The following is a 24561-nucleotide window of genomic DNA, read 5'->3' as shown; positions in this document are numbered from 1 at the left end:
GCAATTGATAGAATTGAGCATAGTTATGAGAATATCTAGGTATGATCATGTATATAGGCATCACGCCCGTGACAAGTAGACCGACTCCTGCATGCATCTACTACTATTACTCCACACATCAACCGCTATCCAGCATGCATCTAGAGTATTAAGTTCATAAGAACAGAGTAACGCTTTAAGCAAGATGACATGATGTAGAGGGATAAACTCATGCAATATGATATAAACCCCATCTTTTTATCCTCGATGGCAACAATACTATACATGCCTTGCTGCCCCTGCTGTCACTGGGAAAGGACACCGCAAGATTGGACCCAAAGCTAAGCACTTCTCCCATTGCAAGAAAGATCAATCTAGTAGGCCAAACCAAACTGATAATTCGAAGAGACTTGCAAAGATAACCAATCATACATAAAAGAATTCAGAGGAGATTCAAATATTGTTCATAGATAATCTTGATCATAAACCCACAATTCATCGGATCTCGACAAACACACCGCAAAAGAAGAGTTGCATCAAATAGATCTCCAAGAGAATCGAGGAGAACTTTGTATTGAGATCCAAAGAGAGAGAAGAAGCCATCTAGCTAATAACTATGGACCCAAAGGTCTGAGGCAAACTACTCACACATCATCGGAGAGGCTATGGTGTTGATGTAGAAGCCCTCCGTGATCAATGCCCCCTCCAGCGGAGCGCCGGAAAAGGCCCCAAGATGGGATCTCATGGGTACAGAAGGTTGTGGCGGTGGAAATAGGGTTTTGGCTCCTTGTCTGATGGTTTGGAGGTACGTAGGTATATATAGGAGGAAGAAGTAGGTCGGTGGAGCTACGAGGGGCCCACGAGGGTGGAGGGCGCGCCCAGGGGGGTAGGCGCGCCCCCTGCCTCGTGGCCTCCTCGTTCGTTTCTTGACGTCCACTCCAAGTCCTCTGGATCATGTTTGTTCTGAAAATCACGTTCCCGAAGGTTTCATTCCGTTTGGACTCCGTTTGATATTCCTTTCCTTCGAAACACTGAAATAGGCAAAAAACAGCAATTCGGGCTGGGCCTCCGATTAATAGGTTAGTCCCAAAAATAATATAAAAGTGTATAATAAAGCCCATTAAACATCCAAAATAGAATATATAATAGCATGGAACAATCAAAAATTATAGATACGTTGGAGATGTATCACTCCACAAGATGCACATGCTCACAACATGTGTTAGTAGCATTTGCATTATCAATTAAAACCATATGAGGAAAAGTGGCCTTTTTCCTTAGTTAGCTTCACTTGGAGTTGATCATTGGACTCTTTGAGGCTAGCATGAGCACCCTTCAAGGCTTTGTGAGCCTCGTCAAGTATATCAAACTCCTCCTTGAGTCTAGCAAGATCAACCCCAAGTTTGGCCTTCTCGGAATTGAGCACACGAGATACAACAAGTGCATGATCAAGATCTTTCTTTAATTTAGCATGCTCATCGTTGTGTGACTCCTCAAGAGCCAAACGATGACCACGCTCTTCTTCAAGAGCATTAGAGAGATCCGATATCTCATCGGCATAGTCACGACTATGCCCCTCCATCTTAGAGATGGTGTATTCGTGAGCCTTGATCATGTCATTGGCTTCACCAAGTTGTTCCAAGAGAGCAACAAAGTGCTTCTTGGATTTGCCCTTGAGCTTACTCATAAAAGACTCAAATTCATTTTCTTCTTCATTAGACCCCTCACTTTCATCAATGCAATCCATCAAAGAGGGATTAGTAGTGATGGTAGTTTTGATGTTGGGGGTTACCTTGTTGATGGCTTTGGCCATGAGGAACTTGGCGGTGATGTTCTCGTTGGGTGAATCGAAGAGAGACACCTGTGGAGTTGTTGCAATGGCGACGGAGGCCATGGCAACCGTCTCACAATCTTCATCATCATCATCATCCTCATTGTACTCTTCTTGTGCCACCAACCCCTTGGGAGGAGTCTTCTTGGTGAAGTTTCTCTTGTTGGGGAAGGACTTGGCCTTGTCTTTTTGGATGAGCTTGCCACCATTGTCTTCCCTCTTCTCATATGGGCATTCCGCAACAAAGTTGCTCACATTGCCACAATTATAGCAAGTCCTTACACGTTGCTTGCCCTTCGTGCCACTTGAGTTGTTCTTGTTGAAGTTGGGCCTTGTGTTCTTCTTGCTCCAAAATTGCCTTAAAGCGAGAGCCATGTGCTCATGATAATCATACTTTGTATCTTCAGGGTTGCTCTCCTCTTCTTCCTCTTCGTCCTCTTCTTCCACACTCGCCTTGGCCTTCAGAGCAAGGTTGGGCTTCTTTGCTCTTTGAGAACGCAACACGGCATTGTCGGCGGTCTTGTCCAAGATACTCATTGCCACAAACTCATCCAACACTTCACTTGAGGACAAGGTGTGGAAGTCTAGCCTCTGACAGATGACGGATGACATGGCCTTATGGTAAGGCATCATGGATTTGAGAAACTTCCGTTTCATCCAATTTTCATTTGTATCCTTGCTCCCATGATCTCGGAGTGAGACCGCGAGAGTGGTTAATCTCCGGTAAAGCTCACGAGATTCTTCACCTTCATTCATTGCAAATTCATCGGCTTCATCTTGCACCACTTCATAGTTGGAGCGTTGAATGCTTGCGCTTCCCTTGTAAAGGGAAACAACATGGTGCCAATCTTCCTTTGCCACGGTGAAAGGTCGGAGATGCACAATATCTTCGGATGGGATTGCATCTTGGATGATGAAGAGAGCATTCTTGTTGAATTGATGATCCGCGGCTTCTCGAGGGGTGAAGTTGCTTGGGTCATGTGGATAGAAACTTGCTCAATGATTCTCCAAAGATTAGTATTGACATGATTTAAATGATCGTACGTTTAAAACGATAGACCCAAGAGTCAAAATCCTCATTTTTCACAATCTTAGGAGGAGAGTCAGCATGATTTAAATGTGTGGAGGGAACCGGTCCTCCATAAGTAAGAGGTGGTTCAACATGGGCATAGGTGTCGTTTCCACTTTTACCACTTGACAAAGGAACTTTCTCACTAGTAGCTTCCCCCTTGTCGGAGTTAGCATCCGTCACCTTGTTAGTGGGATCGACCACTTCCAAAGGTGCGGTGGATAATTTAAGACCATCAAGAAAGTTCTTAAGCATTCCTTTGACCTCGGCCGTCATGGAGGTTTTCAATGTGTCCAAAGCCACATTGAACTCCTCACGTGAGACCGAGGTTCCCCCATCGGCCGTAGACGAGGACGGAATCACACTGGGGTGCTCCTCCCACCGTCTACGGTGTCAACCATACTCTTCGGACGACAAAGTCCTTAAAAAAGAGACGAGGCTCTAATACCAATTGAAAGGATCGATATAGTTGACTAGAGGGGGGTGAATAGGCAACTAACAATTTTTAGCTTTTCTTTACCAATTTAAACTTTGCATCAAAGTAGGTTGTCTAGATATGCAACTAGGCGATCAACCTATATGATGCAACAACAACGAGCACACAAGCAAGCAAGAGATGCAACACAATATAAGCTAGCACAAGTAAAGGTACAAGATAACCAAGAGTGGAGCCGGTGAAGACGAGAATGTGCTATCGAAGTTCCTTCCTTTTGAGGGGAAGTACGTCTCCGTTGGAGCGGTGTGGAGGCACAATGCTCCCCAAGAAGCCATTAGGGCCACCATATTCTCCTCACGCCCTCACACAATGCGAGATGCCATGATTCCACTATTGGTGCCCTTGAAGGCGGCAACCGGACCTTTACAAACAAGGTTGAGGCTCTCTCCACAACTTAATTGGAGGCTCCCAACGAAACCCCGGAGCTTCACCACAATGGAATGTGGCTCCGAAGTGACCTCTTCCGTCTAGGGTGCCCAAGCCCCCAAGAGTAATAAAATACACACAAGAAGGTATGGGGGAATCAAGTTTCCTTTGGTGAGGGTGTAGATCTAGGTCTCCTCCTTCAATCCATAGCAAATCAACGAGTTTGAGTGGCTAGAGAGAGAGATCGGGCAAGAAAGCTTCAAAGGCATTAATGGAGGAGAGAGAGAGAGGCAAGAGGTGAGTGGGAGGTGGGAGAAGCACCTCCTTAAATAGGGTCCCCTCAGATCCAACCGTTATGCGCAGAAACCCATAGGAGCGGTACTTCCGCAAAGATCACCGGTACAACCGGTGAATGCGGGGAACCCCTGCTAGGACACCAGGGCGGTACTTCCGGTGGGGCAACCGGTAGTACTGGTATATCGAAATAAGCCGAAACTACCATTCCACCACCGCTCGACTACCGCTTCACAATCAGAAGGTCTTCACCCTAGACCGATAGTTAGAGCGGTGGTTGGGCCGGAGCTACCGCTGGACCAGCAATAACTGGGCGGTGGAGTTCCAGGCGGTTCTACCGCCCTGAACACTGTTGGGGAACGTAGTAATTTCAAAAAAAATCCTACGCACACGCAAGATCATGGTGATGCATAGCAACGAGAGGGGAGAGTGTTGTCCACGTACCCTCGTAGACCGAAAGCGGAAGCGTTAGCACAACGCGGTTGATGTAGTCGTACGTCTTCACGATCCGACCGATCCAAGTACCGAACGCACGGCACCTCCGAGTTCAGCACACGTTCAGCTCAATGACGTCCCTCGAACTCCGATCCAGCCGAGTGTTGAGGGAGAGTTTCGTCAGCACGACGGCGTGGTGACGATGATGATAATGCTACCGACGCAGGGCTTCACCTAAGCACCGCTACGACATTATCGAGGTGGAATATGGTGGAGGGGGGCACCGCACACGGCTAAGAGATCAAGAGATCAATTGTTGTGTCTATGGGGTGCCCCTGCCCCCGTATATAAAGGAGCAAGGGGGAGGTGCGGCCGGCCAGGAGGAGGCGCGCCAGGAGGAGTCCTACTCCCACCGGGAGTAGGACTCCCTCCCTTTTCCTTGTTGGATTAGGAGAGGAGAGGGAAGGAGAGAGGGGGAAAGGAAGGGGGGGCGCCGCTCCCCCTCCTTGTCCAATTCGGACTTGGGGGGGAGGGGCGCGCGGCTGCCCCTTGGCCGCCTCTCCTCTTCCACCAATTGGGCCCATGAGGCCCAATAGCCTCCGGGGGAGTTCCGGTAACCCCCCGGTACTCCGGTAATCCATTAAGGAATGCAGTTTTGTTTATCCATTTGCCAGATTTCATAAAATGCGGCAATTGCTAACATGATTCGGACAGAATTAAGCATAGATAAGAATGAGAAACTCTCATCGTAGTCAACACCTTGAACTTGTCGAAAACCTTTTGCGACAATTCTAGCTTTGTAGATAGTAATAGTACTATCAGCGTCTGTCTTCCTCTTGAAGATCCATTTAATCTCAATGGCTCGCCGATCATTGGGCAAGTCAATCAAAGTCCATACTTTGTTCTCATACATGGATCCCATCTCAGATTTCATGGCCTCAAACCATTTCGCGGAATCTGGGCTCATCATCGCTTCCTCATAGTTCATAGGTTCGTCATGGTCAAGTAACATGACCTCCATAACAGGATTACCGTACCACTCTGGTGCGGATCATGCTCTGGTCGACCTACGAGGTTCGGTAGTAACTTGATCTAAAGTTACATGATCGTCATCATTAGCTTCCTCACTGATTGGTGTAGTAGTCACAGGAACAGATTTCTGTGATGAACTACTTTCCAATAAGGGAGCAGGTACAGTTACCTCATCAAGTTCTACTTTCCTCCCACTCACTTCTTTCGAGAGAAACTCCTTCTCTAGAAAGGATCCATTCTCAGCAACGAATATCTTGCCTTCGGATCTGTGATAGAAGGTGTACCCAACATTTTCTTTTGGGTATCCTATGAAGACGCACTTCTCCGATTTTGGTTTGAGCTTATCAGGTTGAAACTTTTTCACATAAGCATTGCAACCTCAAACTTTAAGAAACAACAGCTTAGGTTTCTTGCCAAACCATAGTTCATACGGTGTCGTCTCAACGGATTTAGATGGTGCCCTATTTAACGTGAATGCAGCTGTCTCTAATGCATAACCCCAAAACGATAGTGTTAGATCGGTAAGAGACATCATAGATCGCACCATATCTAATAAAGTACGGTTATGACGTTCGGACACACCATTACACTGTGGTGTTCCAGGTGGCGTGAGTAGTGAAACTATTTCACATTGTTTTAACTGAAGGCCAAACTCGTAACTCAAATATTTTACCTCTGCGATCATATCGTAGAAACTTTTATTTTCTTGTTACGATGATTCTCCACTTCACTCTGAAATTCTTTGAACTTTTCAAATGTTTCAAACTTGTGTTTCATCAAGTAGATATACCCATATCTGCTCAAATCATCTGTGAAGGTCAGAAAATAACGATACTTGCCGTGAGCCTTAACACTCATCGGACCACATACATCAGTATGTATTATTTCCAATAAATCAGTTTCTCGCTCCATTGTTCCGGAGAACGGAGTCTTAGTCATCTTGCCCATGAGGCATGGTTCGCAAGCATCAAGTGATTCATAATCAAGTGATTCCAAATTCCCATCAGCATGGAGTTTCTTCATGCGCTTTACACCAATATGACCTAAACGGCAGTGCCACAAATAAGTTGCACTATCATTATTAACTTTGCATCTTTTGGCTTCAATATTATGAATATGTGTATTACTACGATCGAGATCCAACAAACCATTTTCATTGGGTGTATGACCATAGAAGGTTTTATTCATGTAACAGAACAACAATTGTTCTCTAACTTAAATGAATAACTATATTGCAATAAACATGATCAAATCATATTTATGCTCAACGCAAACACCAAATAACACTTATTTAGGTTCAACACTAATCAAGAAAGTATAGGGAGTGTGCGATGATGATCATGTCAACCTTGGAACCACTTCCAACACACATCGTCACTTCACCCTTAACTTGTCTCTGTTCATTCTGTAACTCCTGTTTTGAGTTACTAATTTTTAGCAACCGAACAAGTATCAAATACCCAGGGGCTACTATAAACACTAGTAAGGTACACATCAATAACATGTATATCAAATATAGCTTGTTCACTTTGCCATCCTTCTTATCCGCCAAATACTTGGGGTGGTTCCGCTTCTAGTGACTAGTCCCTTTGCAGTAGAAGCACTTAGTCTCAGGCTTAGGTCCAGACTTGGGCTTCTTCACTTGAGCAGCAACTTGCTTGCCGTTCTTATTGAAGTTCCCCTTCTTCCCTTTGTCCTTTCTCTTGAAACTAGTGGTCTTGTCAACCATCAACACTTGATGTTCTTCTTGATTTCTACCTTCGCCGATTTTTAGCATCGCGAAGAGCTTGGGAATTGTTTTCGTCATCCCTTGCATATTATAGTTCATCACGAAGTTCTACTAACTTGGTGATGGTGACTAGAGAATTCTGTCAATCACTATTTTATCTGGAAGATTAACTCCCACTTGATTCAAGCGATTGTAGTACCCAGACAATCTAAGCACATGCTCACTGCTTGAGCTATTCTCCTCCATCTTTTAGCTATAGAACTTGTTGGAGACTTCATATCTCTCAACTCGGGTATTTGCTTGAAATATTAACTTCAACTCCTGGAACATCTCATATGGTCCATGACGTTCAAAACGTCTCTGAAGTCCTGATTCTAAGCCGTTAAGCATGGTGCACTAAACTATCAAGTAGTCATCATATTGAGCTAGCCAAACGTTCATAACGTCTGCATCTGCTCCTGCAATAGGTCTGTCACCTAGCGGTGCATCAAGGACATAATTCTTCTGTGCAGCAATGAGGATAATCCTCAGATCATGGATCCAATCCGCATCATTGCTACTAACATCTTTCAACTCAGTTTGCTCTAGGAACATATCAAAATAAAACAGGGGAGCTAAACGCGAGCTATTGATCTACAACATAGATATGCTAATACTACCAGGACTAAGTTCATGATAAATTAAAGTTCAATTAATCATATTACTTAAGAACTCCCACTTAGATAGACATCCCTCTAATCCTCTAAGTGATCACGTGATCCAAATCAACTAAACCATGTCCGATCATCATGTGAGATGGAGTAGTTTCAATGGTGAACATCACTATGTTGATCATATCTACTATATGATTCACGCTCGACCTTTCGGTCTCAGTGTTCCGAGGGCATATCTGCATGTGCTAGGCTCGTCAAGTTTAACCTGAGTATTCTGCGTGTGCAAAACTAGCTTGCACCCGTTGTAGATGGACGTAGAGCTTATCACACCCGATCATCACGTGGTGTCTGGGCACGACGAACTTTGGCAACGGTGCATACTCAGGGAGAACACTTTTTATCTTGAAATTTAGTGAGAGATCATCTTATAATGCTACCGTCAATCAAAGCAAGATAAGATGCATAAAAGATAAACATCACATGCAATCAATATAAGTGATATGATATGGCCATCATCATCTTGTGCTTGTGATCTCCATCTCCGAAGCACCGTCATGATCACCATCGTCACCGGTGTGACACCTTGATCTCCATCGTAGCATCGTTGTCGTCTCGCCAAACTTATGCTTCTACGACTATCGCTATCGCTTAGTGATAAAGTAAAGCATTACAGGGCGATTGCATTGCATACAATAAAGCGACAACCATATGGCTCCTGCCAGTTGCCGATAACTAGGTTACAAAACATGATCATCTCATACAATAAAATTTAGCATCATGTCTTGACCATATCACATCACAACATGCCCTGCAAAAACAAGTTAGACGTCCTCTACTTTGTTGTTGCAAATTTTACGTGGCTGCTACGGGCTTAGCAAGAACCGTTCTTACCTACGCATCAAAACCACAACGATAGTTCAGCAAGTTGGTGTTGTTTTAACCATCGCAAGGACCGGGCGTAGCCACACTCGGTTCAACTAAAGTTGGAGAAACTGACACCCGCCAGCCACCTGTGTGCAAAGCACGTCGGTAGAACCAGTCTCGCGTAAGCGTACGCGTAATGTCGGTCTGGGCCGCTTCATCCAACAATACCGCCGAACCAAAGTATGACATGCTGGTAAGCAGTATGACTTATAGCGCCCACAACTCACTTGTGTTTTACTCGTGCATATGACATCTACGCATATAACCAGGCTCTGATACCACTGTTGGGGAACATAGTAATTTCAAAAAAATTCCTACGCACACGCAAGATCATGGTGATGCATAGCAACGAGAGGGGAGAGTGTTGTCCACGTACCCTTGTAGACCGAAAGCGGAAGCGTTAGCACAACGCGGTTGATGTAGTCGTACGTCTTCATGATCCGACCGATCCAAGTACCGAACGCACGACACCTCTGAGTTCAGCACACGTTCAGCTCGATGACGTCCCTCGAACTCCGATCCAGCCGAGTGTTGAGGGAGAGTTTCGTCAGCACGACGGCGTGGTGACGATGATGATGATGCTACCGACGCAGGGCTTCGCCTAAGCACCGCTACGATATTATCGAGGTGGAATATGGTGGAGGGGGGCACCGCACACGGCTAAGAGATCAAGAGATCAATTGTTGTGTCTATGGGGTGCCCCCTGCCCCCATATATAAAGGAGCAAGGGGGGAGGTGCGGCCGACCAGGAGGAGGCACGCCAGGAGGAGTCCTACTCCACCGGGAGTAGGACTCCCTCCCTTTTCCTTGTTGGATTAGGAGAGGAGAGGGAAGGAGAGACGGGGAAAGGAAAGGGGGGGGCGCCGGTCCCCCTCCTTGTCCAATTCGGACTTGGGGGTGGAGGAGCGCGCGGCTGCCCCTTGGCCGCCTCTCCTCTTCCACCAATTGGGCCCATGAGGCCCAATAGCCTCCGGGGGGTTCCGGTAACCCCCCCGTACTCTGGTATATATCCGATAACCCCCGGAACCATTCCGGTGTCCGAATATAGTCATCCAATATATCAATCTTCATGTCTCGACCATTTCGAGACTCCTCGTTATGTCCGTGATCACATCCGGGACTCCGAACAACCTTCGGTACATCAAAACTCATAAACTCATAATATAACTGTCATCGAAACTCTAAGCGTGCGGACCCTACGGATTCGAGAACTATGTAGACATGACCGAGACACGTCTCCGGTCCATAACCAATAGCGGAACCTGGATGCTCATATTGGCTCCCACATATTCTACGAAGATCTTTATCGGTCAGACCGCATGACAACATACGTTGTTCCCTTTGTCATCGGTAAGTTACTTGCCCGAGATTCGATCGTCGGTATCTGAATACCTAGTTCAATCCTGTTACCGGCAAGTCTCTTTACTCGTTCCGTAATACATCATCCCGCAACCAACTCATTAGTTGCAATGCTTGCAAGGCTTATAGTGATGTGCATTACCGAGTGGGCCTAGAGATACCTCTCCGACAATCGGAGTGTCAAATCCTAATCTCGAAATACGCCAACCCAACAAGTACCTTCGGAGACACCTGTAGAACACCTTTATATTCACCCAGTTACGTTGTGACATTTGGTAGCACACAAAGTGTTCCTCCGGTAAATGGGAGTTGCATAATCTCATAGTCATAGGAACATGTATAAGTCATGAAGAAAGCAATAGCAACATACTAACGATCGAGTGCTAAGCCAACAGAATGGATCAAGTCAATCACATCATTCTCCTAATGATGTGATCCCGTTAATCAAATAACAACTCTTTGTCTATGGCTAGGAAACTTAACCATCTTTGATTCAACGAGCTAGTCAAGTAGAGGCATACTAGTGACACTATGTTTGTCTATGTATTCACACATGTACTAAGTTTCCGGTTAATACAATTCTAGCATGAATAATAAACATTTATCATGATGTAAGGAAATAAATAATAACTTTATTATTGCCTCTAGGGCATATTTCCTTCAAACACTGGTAGTACCGGTTAGTCAAGACAAACTGGAACTTCCGTTCCACCACCGGTCTACCACCGTACCCGGTACAAAAGGGTGTCACCCCTGAGCGGTACTTGGAGCGGTGGTTTGACCGGAGCTGCATGCCAGCGGTACAAACTGCTCAACAGAGCGGTACTACCGCCATGATCAAAAACTGCACAGTCACAGAGGACTTTTGGGAACCACTCTCTCCTCGAACGGAGGGTATATGGTGGGTGCAAAGAATGTGTACGTGTAGTGATTCACCCAATACCTTCTGATGTGGATTCCCTCTTAATAGTACGGATATCCTATGACCAAAGGAATAAACACGTCGGAAACTCCGTCTTCGATCTTTTTCGCATAGAGGGAAGGCCTAACCGTCTTGCGCCACACAATGTGTACCTGAGAAAACTAGGACGCACGATTAGTCCACACGTGTGTTGTCATCATCACCAAAACCCTAAGGCAGAAGATGCCCTTACACTCGGTGTGACCGATCGCTCATTTCAGTGAGACCGAAATGTTACAAAGGGAAACAGAGAGTTTGCAGGGCCATCTCGGCGAGACCGAGATCCGTATCGGTGTGGCCGAAGTGTCTAGGGTTTTTGGCAGTGGTTATGTCAAATAAACTCGGTGGCGCCAGATAGAACAGCTCGGTGGGGCCGAGTTTGACTTTGAATTTTTGACATATTTGGAAATGAGAAAGTGGTTGAGGGCTTTGGAGCAATATCACTAAGCACTTTGAGCAAGTAGATCATTAAGCAACACCCCATCCCCTTTAATAGTATTGGCTTTACCATGGACTCAATGTGATCTTGGATCACTAAAATATAAATGAAGAGTCTTGAGCTTTTGCCAACATGTTCCTGACACCTTGAAGGGGTTCCATATCTCTTGTCCTTTCCACACCATTGTTGAACTTATCTGAAATACACTAGATAAAAGTATTAGTCCAACAAGAGATATATTAACATTAATTACCAAAATCACCGAGGAAGCACTTGTGCTTTCAGGTTTGCTATTGCGGTGGTCAAGTTGTTTGGACTGGAGTACTTGAGAAAACCAATTGTCGAAGACACCGTATGGTTCATGGCACTGCCAAAAAAGCAAGAAGGTGCCTAAGTATGCTCGGTTCCCTGGATTGCATGCACCGGCAATGGACGGATTACCTGTATGCTTCACAAGGGCAATATTTAGGTCATTGCAAGAAGTCCACCATCATTCTTTAAACAGTTGCATCACATGACCTTTGGATTTGACACTCTTTCTTCGAGATGCCCAAGTCTCACAATTACATCAACATGATGCAGCAGTCTCCATTATTTGTAAGGTTGCGTGCGGGAGAAGCTCTTCCATGCAACATGGACTATTATCTTTGTAATATATCTTTCATTCGTAGGCTACCTTCTTCAAGAACAACTCTGATCTAAGGGGTGAGAAAAGATATCACTTTGCCCAAAGACAAGAAGGGCTATAAAGGATGTGGAGAGGGAGTTTGTAGTGATCCAACTCCGTTTTGTAGTTGTTTGACCTGCAAAATATGGGATCTAGAGACGTTGTGGGAGGTGATGACATCTTGTATGATCATGCACAACATGATTGTGAAGGATGCGGGTGACAGAGTTCGTCATTGGAATTTCAGCGCATGGGTGATCCTATCCAACTTATAGACCAGAATCCTGCGATGTTTGGGGATTTTATCAAAATGTATCAACAGATTCGCCATCGAACAACCTATGAGTTGTTTAGGAATAATCTGTTTGAGCATTTGTGGGCGCTTTAAGGAGATAACTAAAAAATGTGTTTGAATTGGTTGATTCAGATTTTAACTACTCCCTTCGTTCCTTTATATAAGGTGTATTTGTTTTTTGATAAAATTTCAAATGTAAGGTGCATTTCTTCTAATTCCTCACAATTCTCTTATTAGCCCTCTAAAAATAGGAAAGTATCACTCTCCTTATTGTCTATATTTCTACTTATAGCAGAAAAAGGAAAGTATATCTCTCTTGATTGCATGCATCTCTTATTTTTTTAGACTAATTGATTGATTTACTTGCCACTAACCAACAGATTTTTTAAGGTAATTTTGTCCTAACTCCTCTATGATTGTGTGCCCTCGTCATCGAGCCAAAAATAACACACCTTATATAAAGGAACAGAGGAAGAAAACATCATATTTGTAATATTTATCTTTAATTATTTGCACAATATGCATAGACCATTGATGATTTTATTTTTAATTATTTAAGTGTCCCGAATATATTAGAAAAACAGAGGCGAACATTTAACTAATATGGTTGGACGGCCGTGGCCTCCGTCCTTGTCCACAGACATGTCCGAACATGTATGGGATATTTGGGGTGTCCGTTCTGACGAAAGGCGCCGGAGATGCCCTAGGCCATTCCGCCGTTCGCCTCTATCAACCGTAAAACGTATTACCAAAGCCGCTTTCCCGCATGCTTTGGAAATAGTCACCCATGTGTTAGCTTCCGAAAATAGCGACAAACGCAGGGGCCCAGCCCGAAGTTTGACCGCCCAACTTCTCCTGCAAGAATGGATCGCGAGACCCCAGAAAACTGAGGAAAGTAGACCGAGCCCCAAACGAAATCGAATCGAGAGGAGAGAAGAAAGAGAGAGGAGCACGCGCCGCCGCCAGGCCAATCACATCGCCATGGCCGCCTCCTGCCGCCGCGCGTCCCAGATGCTGGGCTCCGCCGCCTCCCGCCTCCTCCATTCGCGTGCCTACGCGGCCGCCGCCGCCGCGCCCTCTCCGGCGGTGTTCGTCGACAAGAGCACCCGCGTGATCTGCCAGGGCATCACCGGGAAGAACGGCACCTTCCACACCGAGCAGGCCATCGAGTACGGCACCAATATGGTATGTCCCCGCGCGGCCTCCCTTCTCGATGTATTGCTCGATCCGTTCATTTCGTCCTCTAGTGCGGCTCTAGGGTTTGAGATTGAGAGATACAGTCGACAATGCACGATCTCGTGGGTGGGTGGCTGTCGATCTCCATTTTCCGCCTTTTAGGGTTTCGTCTCTTCTCGATGTGTTGCGCCAGGGGTATTCTTCGCTTTGCAGCCAGGGCTTCGGTATTTTATTATGACTCATCAGACAGCAAAACATAGAGAACACGGTTTTTATGGGTTCCTAGATGTTTTGTAAATCTAGGGCCTGCTCGATCTAAACTTAGGAAGAGTTTGAGGAACAATTTCCATGATGCACGCCCTATATTTTCAAGCTGCTATGGAAAATCGAACCTAAATCTTATGTATTGTAATGCTAGAATTCTTCAATAAGTGGGCTGGAGACATCGAGTCATATTTTACTTTTGATATTATTGGTAGCAATTTGGGCAGGGTTTCCCACACAATAAAAATGCCGGTGCATATGAGGAACAAAACTGTCATGTGGATGGTAAGAATTATGTATGCATTCCGAGAGCCTCATCTGGGCAGGTTGCTGGTTCTAATTCCATTACTACATTCTTGACCAGGAGCTCACAGTTAACTGTCGCATACTGGGTGTAACAGTGACATACTGACACTATATGCTAAATTATTAGTTGTCTTATGAATGCATCTGCAAAGATACCTTTGTACCGTCAAATCAAGGCACTGGCATGTTTCTGTAAGGTTGTTTGGACTTCTCTTAAGCCTTAAGATATATAGATATGTAGCTTGATTTTTAAAATATAAGCAATCAACTAATTATTATGTCTCTTCTATGGTTTTCATCAAATGATGCCCTTTTAACTTAAGTACTTCGCATTGAACAGGTAGGTGGAGTTACTCCCAAGAAAGGTGGAACTGAGCACCTAGGCCTTCCAGTTTTCAACTCGGTAGCAGAAGCTAAGGCTGAGACAAAGGCCAATGCATCTGTTATATATGTTCCACCACCATTTGCTGCCGCTGCAATAATGGAGGCATTGGAAGCAGAGCTTGACCTTGTTGTCTGCATTACTGAAGGGATACCTCAGCATGACATGGTATGATATTTTTAACAATAAAGTACATCACTAAGCACATTGTTTGCTGTTTATCTGAGCATAATAATATTTGTGATGCCATTTGTTTTCCTTTGGCTATAGCTGTCCATGCAAGCTGAGTTTTCTTAATACAGAAACACTAGAAATTTTTGCTTGTGATCAGTGTCACTAAATGCATATAGTAGCTATATGCAGATAGGCACACATTGAATGGGTTTAGGTTTTACTTCTACTTCATGTGTAATTTTGTCCTGACCCATTTGGCAGTCAATTTATTGATATTAAGTGCAGTGTTAATAAACAATACCACATCATAGTTATGTGTTGTCTTTCTCACAGTTTAGATAATTTCTTTTAGTTTTCTCTTGCTTTGTTAAGACTTAGTGAAGTCATCAGAAGGCTCCCTTTCTTAATTCCAGGTGAAAGTGAAAGCTGCTCTGAACAGGCAATCAAAAACCAGATTGATCGGGCCAAACTGCCCTGGTATCATTAAGCCTGGTGAATGTAAGATTGGAATCATGCCAGGTTACATCCACAAACCAGGACGCATTGGGATTGTATCTCGTTCTGGTACCTTGACATATGAAGCGGTATGCCCATTATTGTAGACTTGCTTTAACCATTAAATGCATTTGCCTGAACTGTATTTCTTTCTTATCGATAGGTGTTTCAAACAACAGCCGTAGGCTTGGGGCAGTCAACTTGTGTGGGCATGGGTGGTGACCCCTTTAACGGCACTAATTTTGTTGACTGCCTTGAAAAGTTTGTTGATGATCCTCAGACAGAAGGTACACTAATTCTTGCTGGGCCTCTACATTATTCAGAAAAGCTATTGTTATTCTTTCATTTATTTGTCAGATTTCCCAATTTTCCCTTTATTGGTACTAGGTCACCAGCATGCTTAGTTTGCAGACTCTATTTGAATTCATTGTGGCTCCGATGTGTTGATAGGACAAATAAGTAGACCTTCATCTTTACTCCTGAAGTAGTGAAGTTATGTACCTTTGTATATGCCCACATGAGGGCATCCCACCAATTGTTTGCTCTGGGCCTTGCTGGTACCTTTGAAGGAAATTAGTAATATAACAGAAAGAAGCTCCCTGATTTGTGACTTCTTTGTGCCTTTGATCCCTTGTATAGTAATTAATGCATATGAATGTCCTGTTACATTCTTTGATACTGTGTCTTTCAGTTATGTTCTCATCTGTTAATGCTGTTATATCCCTCTTAAGTATTATTCTCATTGGTAAAATTGGTATGTGCCTTTTAGGTATTGTTCTCATTGGAGAAATTGGCGGTACTGCTGAGGAGGATGCTGCAGCCTTTATCCGGGTGAGAGTTTTGTTGGGATAGCTGTTTCCTTGTTGCATGTCCTGCTTCTTAGCATCCTTGCATATATTTCTAAATAGTCGTCCCTCTGTCCCAAAATAAGTGTCGCTGACTTATTTTGGGACGGAGGGAGTAGCATGCTTCTTTATGTCCTGTATTGCAGTTCAAGCTTGGTGGCAATTAGAAAGCCATACTTTTGTAGCATGCATTGTACTATGAATGTTCATTTATATGATCATGATCTTGCCATAAAAGATGCATTGATAAGTCTTAAAAGCCCTTCTGACATAACCTTTAGATAATGCATGTTTGTAATTTAATATGCTTATTAGGCAAGCTCAAAATTTGTCTGGTTTAAGAGTTGGTATGCTTGCATACTTCTAAGCTTCAAGCCATCTCTGCCCTGTCCAGGCCTAGCTTGAGATTATATGGCCACGAGTCTGAAGCTTTAGAAGTTAAAATATTCCGCACATTTCCTGAACAAGCCATTTTGGGGCTATATAGGTCATTTTATCATGTGACCAAACCCTTTATCACTAGCAAAAGAAGATAATTCAGTTTCAGTAAAGTACAAGTAGTCCACCCCACTGTTATTAGTTTTCATGGTCATTTGACATAATGACATGTGAAAACTTAGATTATATCTGGCCTGATTTACAAGTTAAAATCGTGTCCTGATGCTTTCTTAGTGTTGTGAAGTGATGCATGATAAATAGGCACTGCTGATATTCCATGTTATAATATAGCTCGTGTCTACTTGCTAGAACTCTTTTTTTTTCTTTTGATTAGATACATGCTTTAAGTAACATTCTGATCAACTAATCTAACTTAATGCAAATGATTCAGGAGAGCAAAACAGAAAAGCCTGTCGTTGCATTCATAGCTGGACTTACTGCACCCCCAGGCCGTCGCATGGGTCACGCTGGAGGTATTGACATAACAACAAGTTCACTATTTATTTCCTTTGTCAATTGTATAATCTTTGGTCTTATTAAGTTGAACTATGCTCCTGTCTTGGTATTTGGAGAAAAGATACCGGCAGTTTTATGTTAGCAGATTGTTCATTAGTTATCTGTAGTTTTCTAATACTCTCCCTTGTCAATGGTAGTTCAAATTCTTCAGGAAGAACAGGTCATGTATTTGTATTATTCAGTTGTGCAATAATCGACAGATAACAAAATATAAATGCCCCCTCCATCTGGAAATACATGTCGGAGAAATGGATAAAAATGAATGTATCTATAGAACTAAAATACGTCTAGATACATTCATTTCTCCGGCAAGTATTTCTGGACGGAGGAGTACCTAAGAAGTTTTCAGAGAAAGTTTCACCCTGGTGGGTGTAGTATTAAATCATAACTCTAATGGTTGTTTAGTTTATTCTTGGTTACCAGTACAGAGTATGAACACTTGTACAGTTTAATAGGTAAAGTAACAAAACAGTATTTTGGACCTGGTTTATGCTCTACTTCATAGCTTTATCAGACCCAGTTGCCCCCTTTGCCATCTATTTTTTCATGGGGCCAAATACTTTGTTCGCCGAGTAATGAGCAATGTTTGCCTCTGTTCTTTTACTAAAATGATTGGCAATTATGTATGGATTTTGTGTGTTTTGGAACTGTTTCACCCACACTGTTTGTATGGTGACAATCTGGTTTATTTTCTCAAACTTTTTTGCTGTGATTCTCAATATAATTAAATCATGAAAACAAAATTGCTGCATTTCTTTGATTATTTGCAATGGCATTCAACTTTTATGTGTGCTAATCTATGGATATATTTCACGTATGATGCAGCAATTGTGTCAGGGGGGAAGGGTACCGCCCAAGACAAGATCAAGGCACTCAGGGATGCTGGGGTTACTGTTGTCGAGTCACCAGCTAAGATCGGTTCAACCATGTTCGAACTTTTCAAGCAGCGCGGAATGGTAGAGTAGAGAGAAGGAATGGTACAGTAGAAAAGAAAACATTGGGAAACTTCTTTTTGTTGCTCGTTGGTTAATAGCGAGCAATACGTCGGTAGGGCCCCATCGCTGGTCGCTGAGTTGAGCTACTCAGTCCCTTTTTTCCTTTTCCTTTCCCCGTCTTAAGTGTGAGACTGGCCTTTACATGTGCTCATTTCAAATGTTCAATAAGACAAATTCTCGACATGCTATTGCTTGGAGTTGGAATTCATGGGGTACCTATGCTCTTTCAAGTTTTTCTTAATGGCAATCTTCAAATCTGGCTGTATTTTCTCTCTGAACGTTAAACATTTTCCTTTGAGCTTGAGCTTGTTTTTTCAACTATACCAAGACGGCTGTGCACTGCAATACGTGATATATACTTTGCTTAGTATTTGAAATTGCCACTAAGATCAATGATATTATACTTTACTTGTCGGAAAAAAAAATGAATGTATCTAGATGCATTTTAGTTCTAAATATATCCACTTTTATCCATTTTTGCGACAAGTAATTCTGGACGGACGGGTGGACTACACCCTTTTTGTCGCGGCCTATGATCTATCTCCATAACATGTGTCTCATTCGCACGGTAATTCTTTTGTTTGCTAGCGTAGCATCCCGCTTGATCCAACAAATTATTCTTTGTAGTTGAGAATGCTTGCTAATGGTGCAATCATAAGAATATGAGAAATGGAGTTGCAGCATGTTAGCCTAGACTCCACCTTGGAAAATGAGGATTCGTGTTTTCTCCTCCTTCCCTCAATCACTAGGGCAAACTCTCTCCTCCAAGCTTCGCCGATGAGCCTGTGGATTTGTCTCCCCTCCGCCGCTTCGGTGGTTGGTGACTAGAGAGGAATCCTAGTGCCTTCTGTCCAGCTAGTAGTTTTGCTAGATTTTTTTTTTAGTTTCTCGTAGGTGTGATGCTTGGGTGAATGACTGCTCTTCTTCGAGTTTGTCTTTCAGGCTCCGGCCCTTCTCGAATTTGTTGATCGACATAGTCGACGGAGCTCCGACGTAAATTTTCACTATTTTCTTGGGTGGCGAGGTTAAGGTTTCTTGTCGTGTGTGTGCAACACCTTGGATAGCAAGGTTAGGGTTTCTCGGCGTGCGTGTGCAACAACGTTTTTTTTTTGCAGGAAACTGTCGATCTATTCATCTTCAATCACGGCAGTGCAACGGACACCAGAAATAAAAAAATTACATCCAAATTCATAGACCACCTGACGACGACTACAAGCACTGAAGTGAGCCGAAGGCGCGCCGCCGTCATCGCCCCTCCCTCATCTGAGACGGGCACAACTTGTTGTAGTAGACAGTCGGGAAGTCGTCGTCCTAAGGTCCCATAGGACCAACGCCCCCAGCAACCGCCGCCAATGAAGAGAATTTTAGACCAGAAGGATCCAACCTGAAGACACATGAACAAAGACGAACAAAGATCGGATCCGAGCGGATCCACCGACCAAATCTCGCGAGATCCGCCGAAGACACACCTTCACACGCCCTCCGACGATGCTAGACACACCATTGGGACGGGGGCTAGGCGGGGAGAATCTTATTCCATCTTCAAGAAGCCATCGCCGTCTCGTCTTTTTGAGCAGGACACAAACCCTAACAAAACTTGAAGAAGCACCTGAAAACGGAGTCCTCCCGCTGGCAAGGGTCAGGATCCACCACGCACCCATGGCCCTAAGGCCACGGGAGACGTGGAAGATCGACGGCGCCGCCGACGGGAGGCAAAAACCCTAGCCGCCTTTTCTTGGAAGAGGGACAAAGGGAGGAGACGCACAAGCCTTGACCTTGATATCAGTTGCTTTAGATCTATTAAAATGTTTAGTGGTGAAGATTGTGGCTCCAATGCGCTGGTCCTTATGAGCACGTACCCTTTAATGATAAAGATTATGGCTCCAAGGCCTGGTTCTTATGGGCACGTGCCCGAAGACTTCCCGGATGTCATCGATAAGGTTAAGTCGGCTTCGATAGGGGGGGGGGGGAGGGGCAAAGACAAAGGCGCGTCGACAACTCTTTCTGGCGGCGGCGGTAGTGGTCGTTTGGTGATTTAGAGACCTCAATGTTATTTTTAGTATGTTTGAGGTGTTCTGTACTTCTGGTGAACTTTTATAATAGATTTAAATCTTTTCCAAAAAAAGCAAACAACATAAAAATTGACACAACTCCATTTATTGGGAGAAATAAAAAGTTCGCCTTACAATAATACCTTGTCCCCTCCAGAAAAACTTGTTCTGCCCACGTGACAAAAGACCCTTTGTTTCAAATGGCTCCGGTTATTTCACTTATGGTAAAAATAAGTTAATCGCCTAGCTCGGGCGACACGGGGAACCTAGCGCCACCGCCACAAAGCTCTCCTCTCCCCACTCCCCCGCATCGCCACCGCTGGAGGGGCCGCCGGCGAAGCCCGCACGTGCCCCAGGGAGGGTGGCGGCGGGGCGTTTTCTCCTCTTTCACGGCGTAGCGCGCGCGCGGCGGCTGCATCTTCCCGGAGGCGCGGCCGGCCGGTGGGGTTGCGGGGACGGCGTTTGCGCGGGGAGCGGCTGGATCCTAGCCGGGCTTGGCCGGATCTGGCTTCTCCGCCCTCGGTGGATGAGACGGAGTGGCGCGCGACGCGTCGGCGGGCGGGTGCTCGGCGGCTCCATGGCGGGGTTGTCGACGCCGGCGAGCGGCTGCGGCGGGCGGCGTGCGTCGACGACGTGGTGCTTAGCGGCTCCATGGTGGAGCTGTGAGCTCTGGCGGGCATCGTGGGCTGGCATCCGGGGCGGCGGCCCCGGGAAGGTGGTTGACGTGTCGGCGTCTGTGGAGTTCGCGCGGGCGACGCAGCTGCCGTGGTGTGCTGGTGGTGGGAGGCTCGTCCTGCCTGTCTAGGCAGCTCGGCGACGGCGGTTCTTCGGCGGGTCACAGCTCCGGCGGCTCGGGCTGTGGCATCGGCGTTCTGCGCGGTCATTGGACCACCAGATCTGACTGGCGGGAGGATGCGGGGTGGCAGTCTGCCCTTCCCTGCCCGGAGGACGTGCATCAGTCTACGTGCTGGTGGTTTGCCGTGGTTGACTTGACAGCAAGGCGTGGTGGTGGTCCCTGCACGGTCATGGCGCTGTGGTTGTGCAGGGGTGCGCGGGTCAGTGGAGTTGCTTGCGTGAGAGTGGTGGTGTCGATGATCCGAGCGAAAGCTTCACCAGTTCTTGCTGGCCGGCGACGGCGGCGTCCGTGGTCATCACTTTCTTCCTTGGAGGCGTTGTCGAGGTGATTTGGACTTCCTTCGCTCTTGGGTCAAGATCTTCGGGCGAAAGTCATGATCCTGGTTGGATCAGGCGGCGGCGTCGTCTTCAACGTCGTATTCCCTCTTGGGGGCGCCGTCTTGAAGATGTTGGTCCCATTTGTGATTCCTGCAGGCTGGATGTGCACTACATTGCGGTCGGCAGGTGCTCGACCGGCAATGAGGTGGTGTGGCGTTGCGACGTGTGTGGCAACGACGATGGTGGCGAGGAGAGCCGGGTCGTGACTTGTCCTTCTGATGCCGAAGGTCCGGTGCGCCAATGGGTGTGCCTATGTTGGCTTCTGGCTGTGACAGAGAAGTCAGAGCTGCGGGCGGCGGGGCCACTGCGGCAACGATGACTCCATGAGGGCGATTTTCAACGAGCGGTGCTCTTCAGGTGTTGCGCTAGACTATGTCAATGAGAGGCTTGTAACTTCCTCCTGTGATGCTCGTCGGCAAAATCGAAGCTGCCATGTCCTCAACGCTGCGGTCGAGTGTTTGGCGTTGCTTTGTTGTTCGGTGCTACCTCTCGACAGTTGTCATTGGTTGTGTCGTGATTTTGTTGGTGGCTAGGTCGTCCATGTGTGCCCCTTATGGGGTTTGTAATTTATGTTTTCGTCCGGTTTTCCTCTTAATTAACCGGACAACTCTCTTCTTCTTAATCAATGAAAATAGCAAATCTTTTGCCTTGTTTCATAAAAAAATGTTAATCCTAACCCTTCAGAATAAATTATTTTGAGCCTATAAATACAAACTATTTTGGACTTCAATTTTACAGTTAAGCCACGTATAAGCTGAAAAAATGGTCGTTAGATATCTCCTAGCTAGAGAGGGCAGTCTTTTTCTGTCCTTCGTCTCATCAATACTACACTAGCTAATTGAAACGCCAACTTACGCATACATTACACGATATCGCCCAAAAATGATGCGCATCATCCTAATATCGCCCTCCCTAAAATGCTGGGCATCAGACTAATATCGTGCTGACGTAGCAACTTTATGCGATGAGACGCAGGTTTGGCTACATCCAAGAGATCGTTGCTCTGGTTTTAGATTGTGGATACATCTTTTGAAGCGACCTGTATCTGTATCCGTAAGTCAGTGCAGTTAAAATTTGTTACTCCTGTTTTTTTTTTTTGTAAAAGAAAAATTAGAACCGCCCTCAAGGCATTTTATTCATTTTGGCGGACTAAGTCTGATTGTACAATGTCAACCAGAACATCAGGAATTACTGGAAAATCAATTGTACTAGTGTGGATCACCAAAGACTCTTTGGCAGCAACGTTAGCATCACGACCAGTCCATCGAATCTCGAATCCCTGCAAGTTCGGAAGATAGGTGCGCATCTCCTTGAGAAGATATTTCCCCCACCGAGCGATCATCTCGGTGCCAAGCACCAAAGACTGCCCGGCCACAAATCTCGAGGGTAAGATCTCAGCGGCCCTAAACGGCCAATAAGCCGGTAAAGCCATCAGGGTTGAGACTTGAGACATCCACGGGCATCGAGGGCAGAATGTGTATACAAGCGCTTGTAGAAGTATGTTTGAAGTGGCATTATTGAGTGCAGTGTCCACTGATTAAGCCCTCCTAATACCGTTAGGCTAACGAACTACTACGTGAACACGTACTACGCCGGTCGTCGCCGTTTGCCGATCACGGCGCGACGGCGACGGCGGAGACCATGCTGTCGACGCCGCAGACGTTGCGGCCGCGGCAGAGCTTGTAGTACCCGCCCTCCCCCCACTGCTCCCCCCACGAGTTCTTGATGAGCCAGTAGGGCCGGTAGCCGAGCCGCAGCGCCGAGAAGCCGCGCGCGCCGTAGCCGACGAGGAGCACGCCGTGGTTCACCAGCGCCCGCGGGCAGATGAGCGGGCAGGACACGCCGCCCACGTACGTCTGCATGAACGCCGCGTTCAGGCCCACCGCCAGGGGCCCGCCGCGGACGATCGCCGCCCGCATCTGGTCCTCGTCGAGCGGCACGGCGGTGAAGTTGGCCACGCGGACGGCCACCTTGCTCCTGTCGAACCGGCACGGCCCCTGCGCCCCCGTGTAGGGGTACGCCGCCTGCTCCATCAGCCCGCCGGAGCCCATCAGGTACTTGTACGCGTTCGTCATCAGCCCGCCGGAGCAGCCGCTGTTGCACTCGGTCTTCGCCACCGCGTCGCACTTGCACATTTCCACAAGCAGATCAACAATCAGATTATCTTATCTAAGCATATGAATTGGGAGGGCGATTGAATTGAGCTGATGATGTCGCACCGTGTGGTCGCAGTCGACCAGCTGCTGCTCGCTGAGGTTGAGGAGCTTCCCCGTGGCGACGAAGTTGGCGCCCTCCACGGCGCCGGTCGTGCTGAACGCCCAGCACGAGCCGCACACGCCCTAAAACCAAAAAACACATGCATGCAAGCTCTCCATGTAAAGACATCACAAGCTTCCTAGCGGAGTGAACTGCATCGCGCGCGTACCTGCATCTTGACATCGGTGACGGCGCCCTTGTCGCGCCAGTCGAAGCTGGCGGGCAGCGCGGCGACCTCCTTCTCCGTGGCCGGCGCCGCAGCCGGCATCGCCCGCACGCTGCGCAGGACGTCGCCGGCGCCGGCGAGGCCGGTGAGGCGCGCCTCGAACTCCTCCTGGGTGAGGTCGGAGAAGGGCGTGACGCCGTGGCGCGCGCCCGGGTCGAGCGCCTTGTGGGCGGCTGCGCGGGCCACGTTGGCCGCGAACACGCGCAGCCGGCACGCGTACTCTTCGGGGCCCGAGTACTCCTTGCCGTGCCGCCGCACGAACGCCGCGAACTGCGCCTCCGGGAGCAGACCGGGACGTCCAGCGCCGTGGCCGCCGTCCGTCACCTGCTGGATGACGTCTTCAGCGGACACGCCGGCGTGGCGCCGTGGTGGCGCCACGTTGACGAGCGCTAGAAGGAGGAGGAGGAGGAGCTGGGCAGCCATGGTACGTATGGAAACCTTGCTCGGTAGTCAGTCCTGCACCGGAGGCGTCGTCAAATATAGGCGACGAGGAGCACTGCGAGGTGGCAGCCATGCAGGAGGAAGGGGAGGACGCATGTCCCTCCTCCAAAGTCCAAACGGCGGTGCGGGTGGGCGTGGCGGCACACGTATGTCAATCGGTGCCCGTGTTCTCATCTCCCGACCTGCTGTTCTCGACTGCCCAGCGTCTTACTCTGAGCTGTGACGTCATTAGTC

At 46.7% G+C, this 24561-nt stretch overlaps 2 protein-coding genes across 2 annotated transcripts; one reads left to right on the top strand and one right to left on the bottom strand.

Moving 5' to 3' along the window:
* Positions 1-13400: 13400 nt before the first annotated feature.
* Positions 13401-18385, top strand: LOC123052304 (succinate--CoA ligase [ADP-forming] subunit alpha, mitochondrial). The gene is made up of 7 exons (XM_044475438.1): positions 13401-13714; positions 14616-14825; positions 15245-15415; positions 15490-15613; positions 16096-16157; positions 17001-17082; positions 17951-18385. Exons 1-7 carry the CDS (start codon positions 13511-13513, stop codon positions 18088-18090), a joined length of 993 nt encoding a protein of 330 aa, XP_044331373.1. The 5' UTR covers positions 13401-13510; the 3' UTR covers positions 18091-18385.
* Positions 18386-22592: 4207 nt separating this feature from the next.
* On the bottom strand, positions 22593-24352 carry LOC123052302 (probable cysteine protease RD19D). The gene is made up of 3 exons (XM_044475435.1): positions 23830-24352; positions 23624-23743; positions 22593-23530 (listed from the first exon to the last, which is right to left on the bottom strand). Exons 1-3 carry the CDS (start codon positions 24307-24309, stop codon positions 23018-23020), a joined length of 1113 nt encoding a protein of 370 aa, XP_044331370.1. The 5' UTR covers positions 24310-24352; the 3' UTR covers positions 22593-23017.
* Positions 24353-24561: the final 209 nt, after the last annotated feature.

Source organism: Triticum aestivum, chromosome 2D, assembly GCF_018294505.1.
Source record: "Triticum aestivum cultivar Chinese Spring chromosome 2D, IWGSC CS RefSeq v2.1, whole genome shotgun sequence".
NCBI lineage: Eukaryota > Viridiplantae > Streptophyta > Magnoliopsida > Poales > Poaceae > Triticum > Triticum aestivum.
This window is presented reverse-complemented; position numbering and strand designations above follow the sequence as displayed.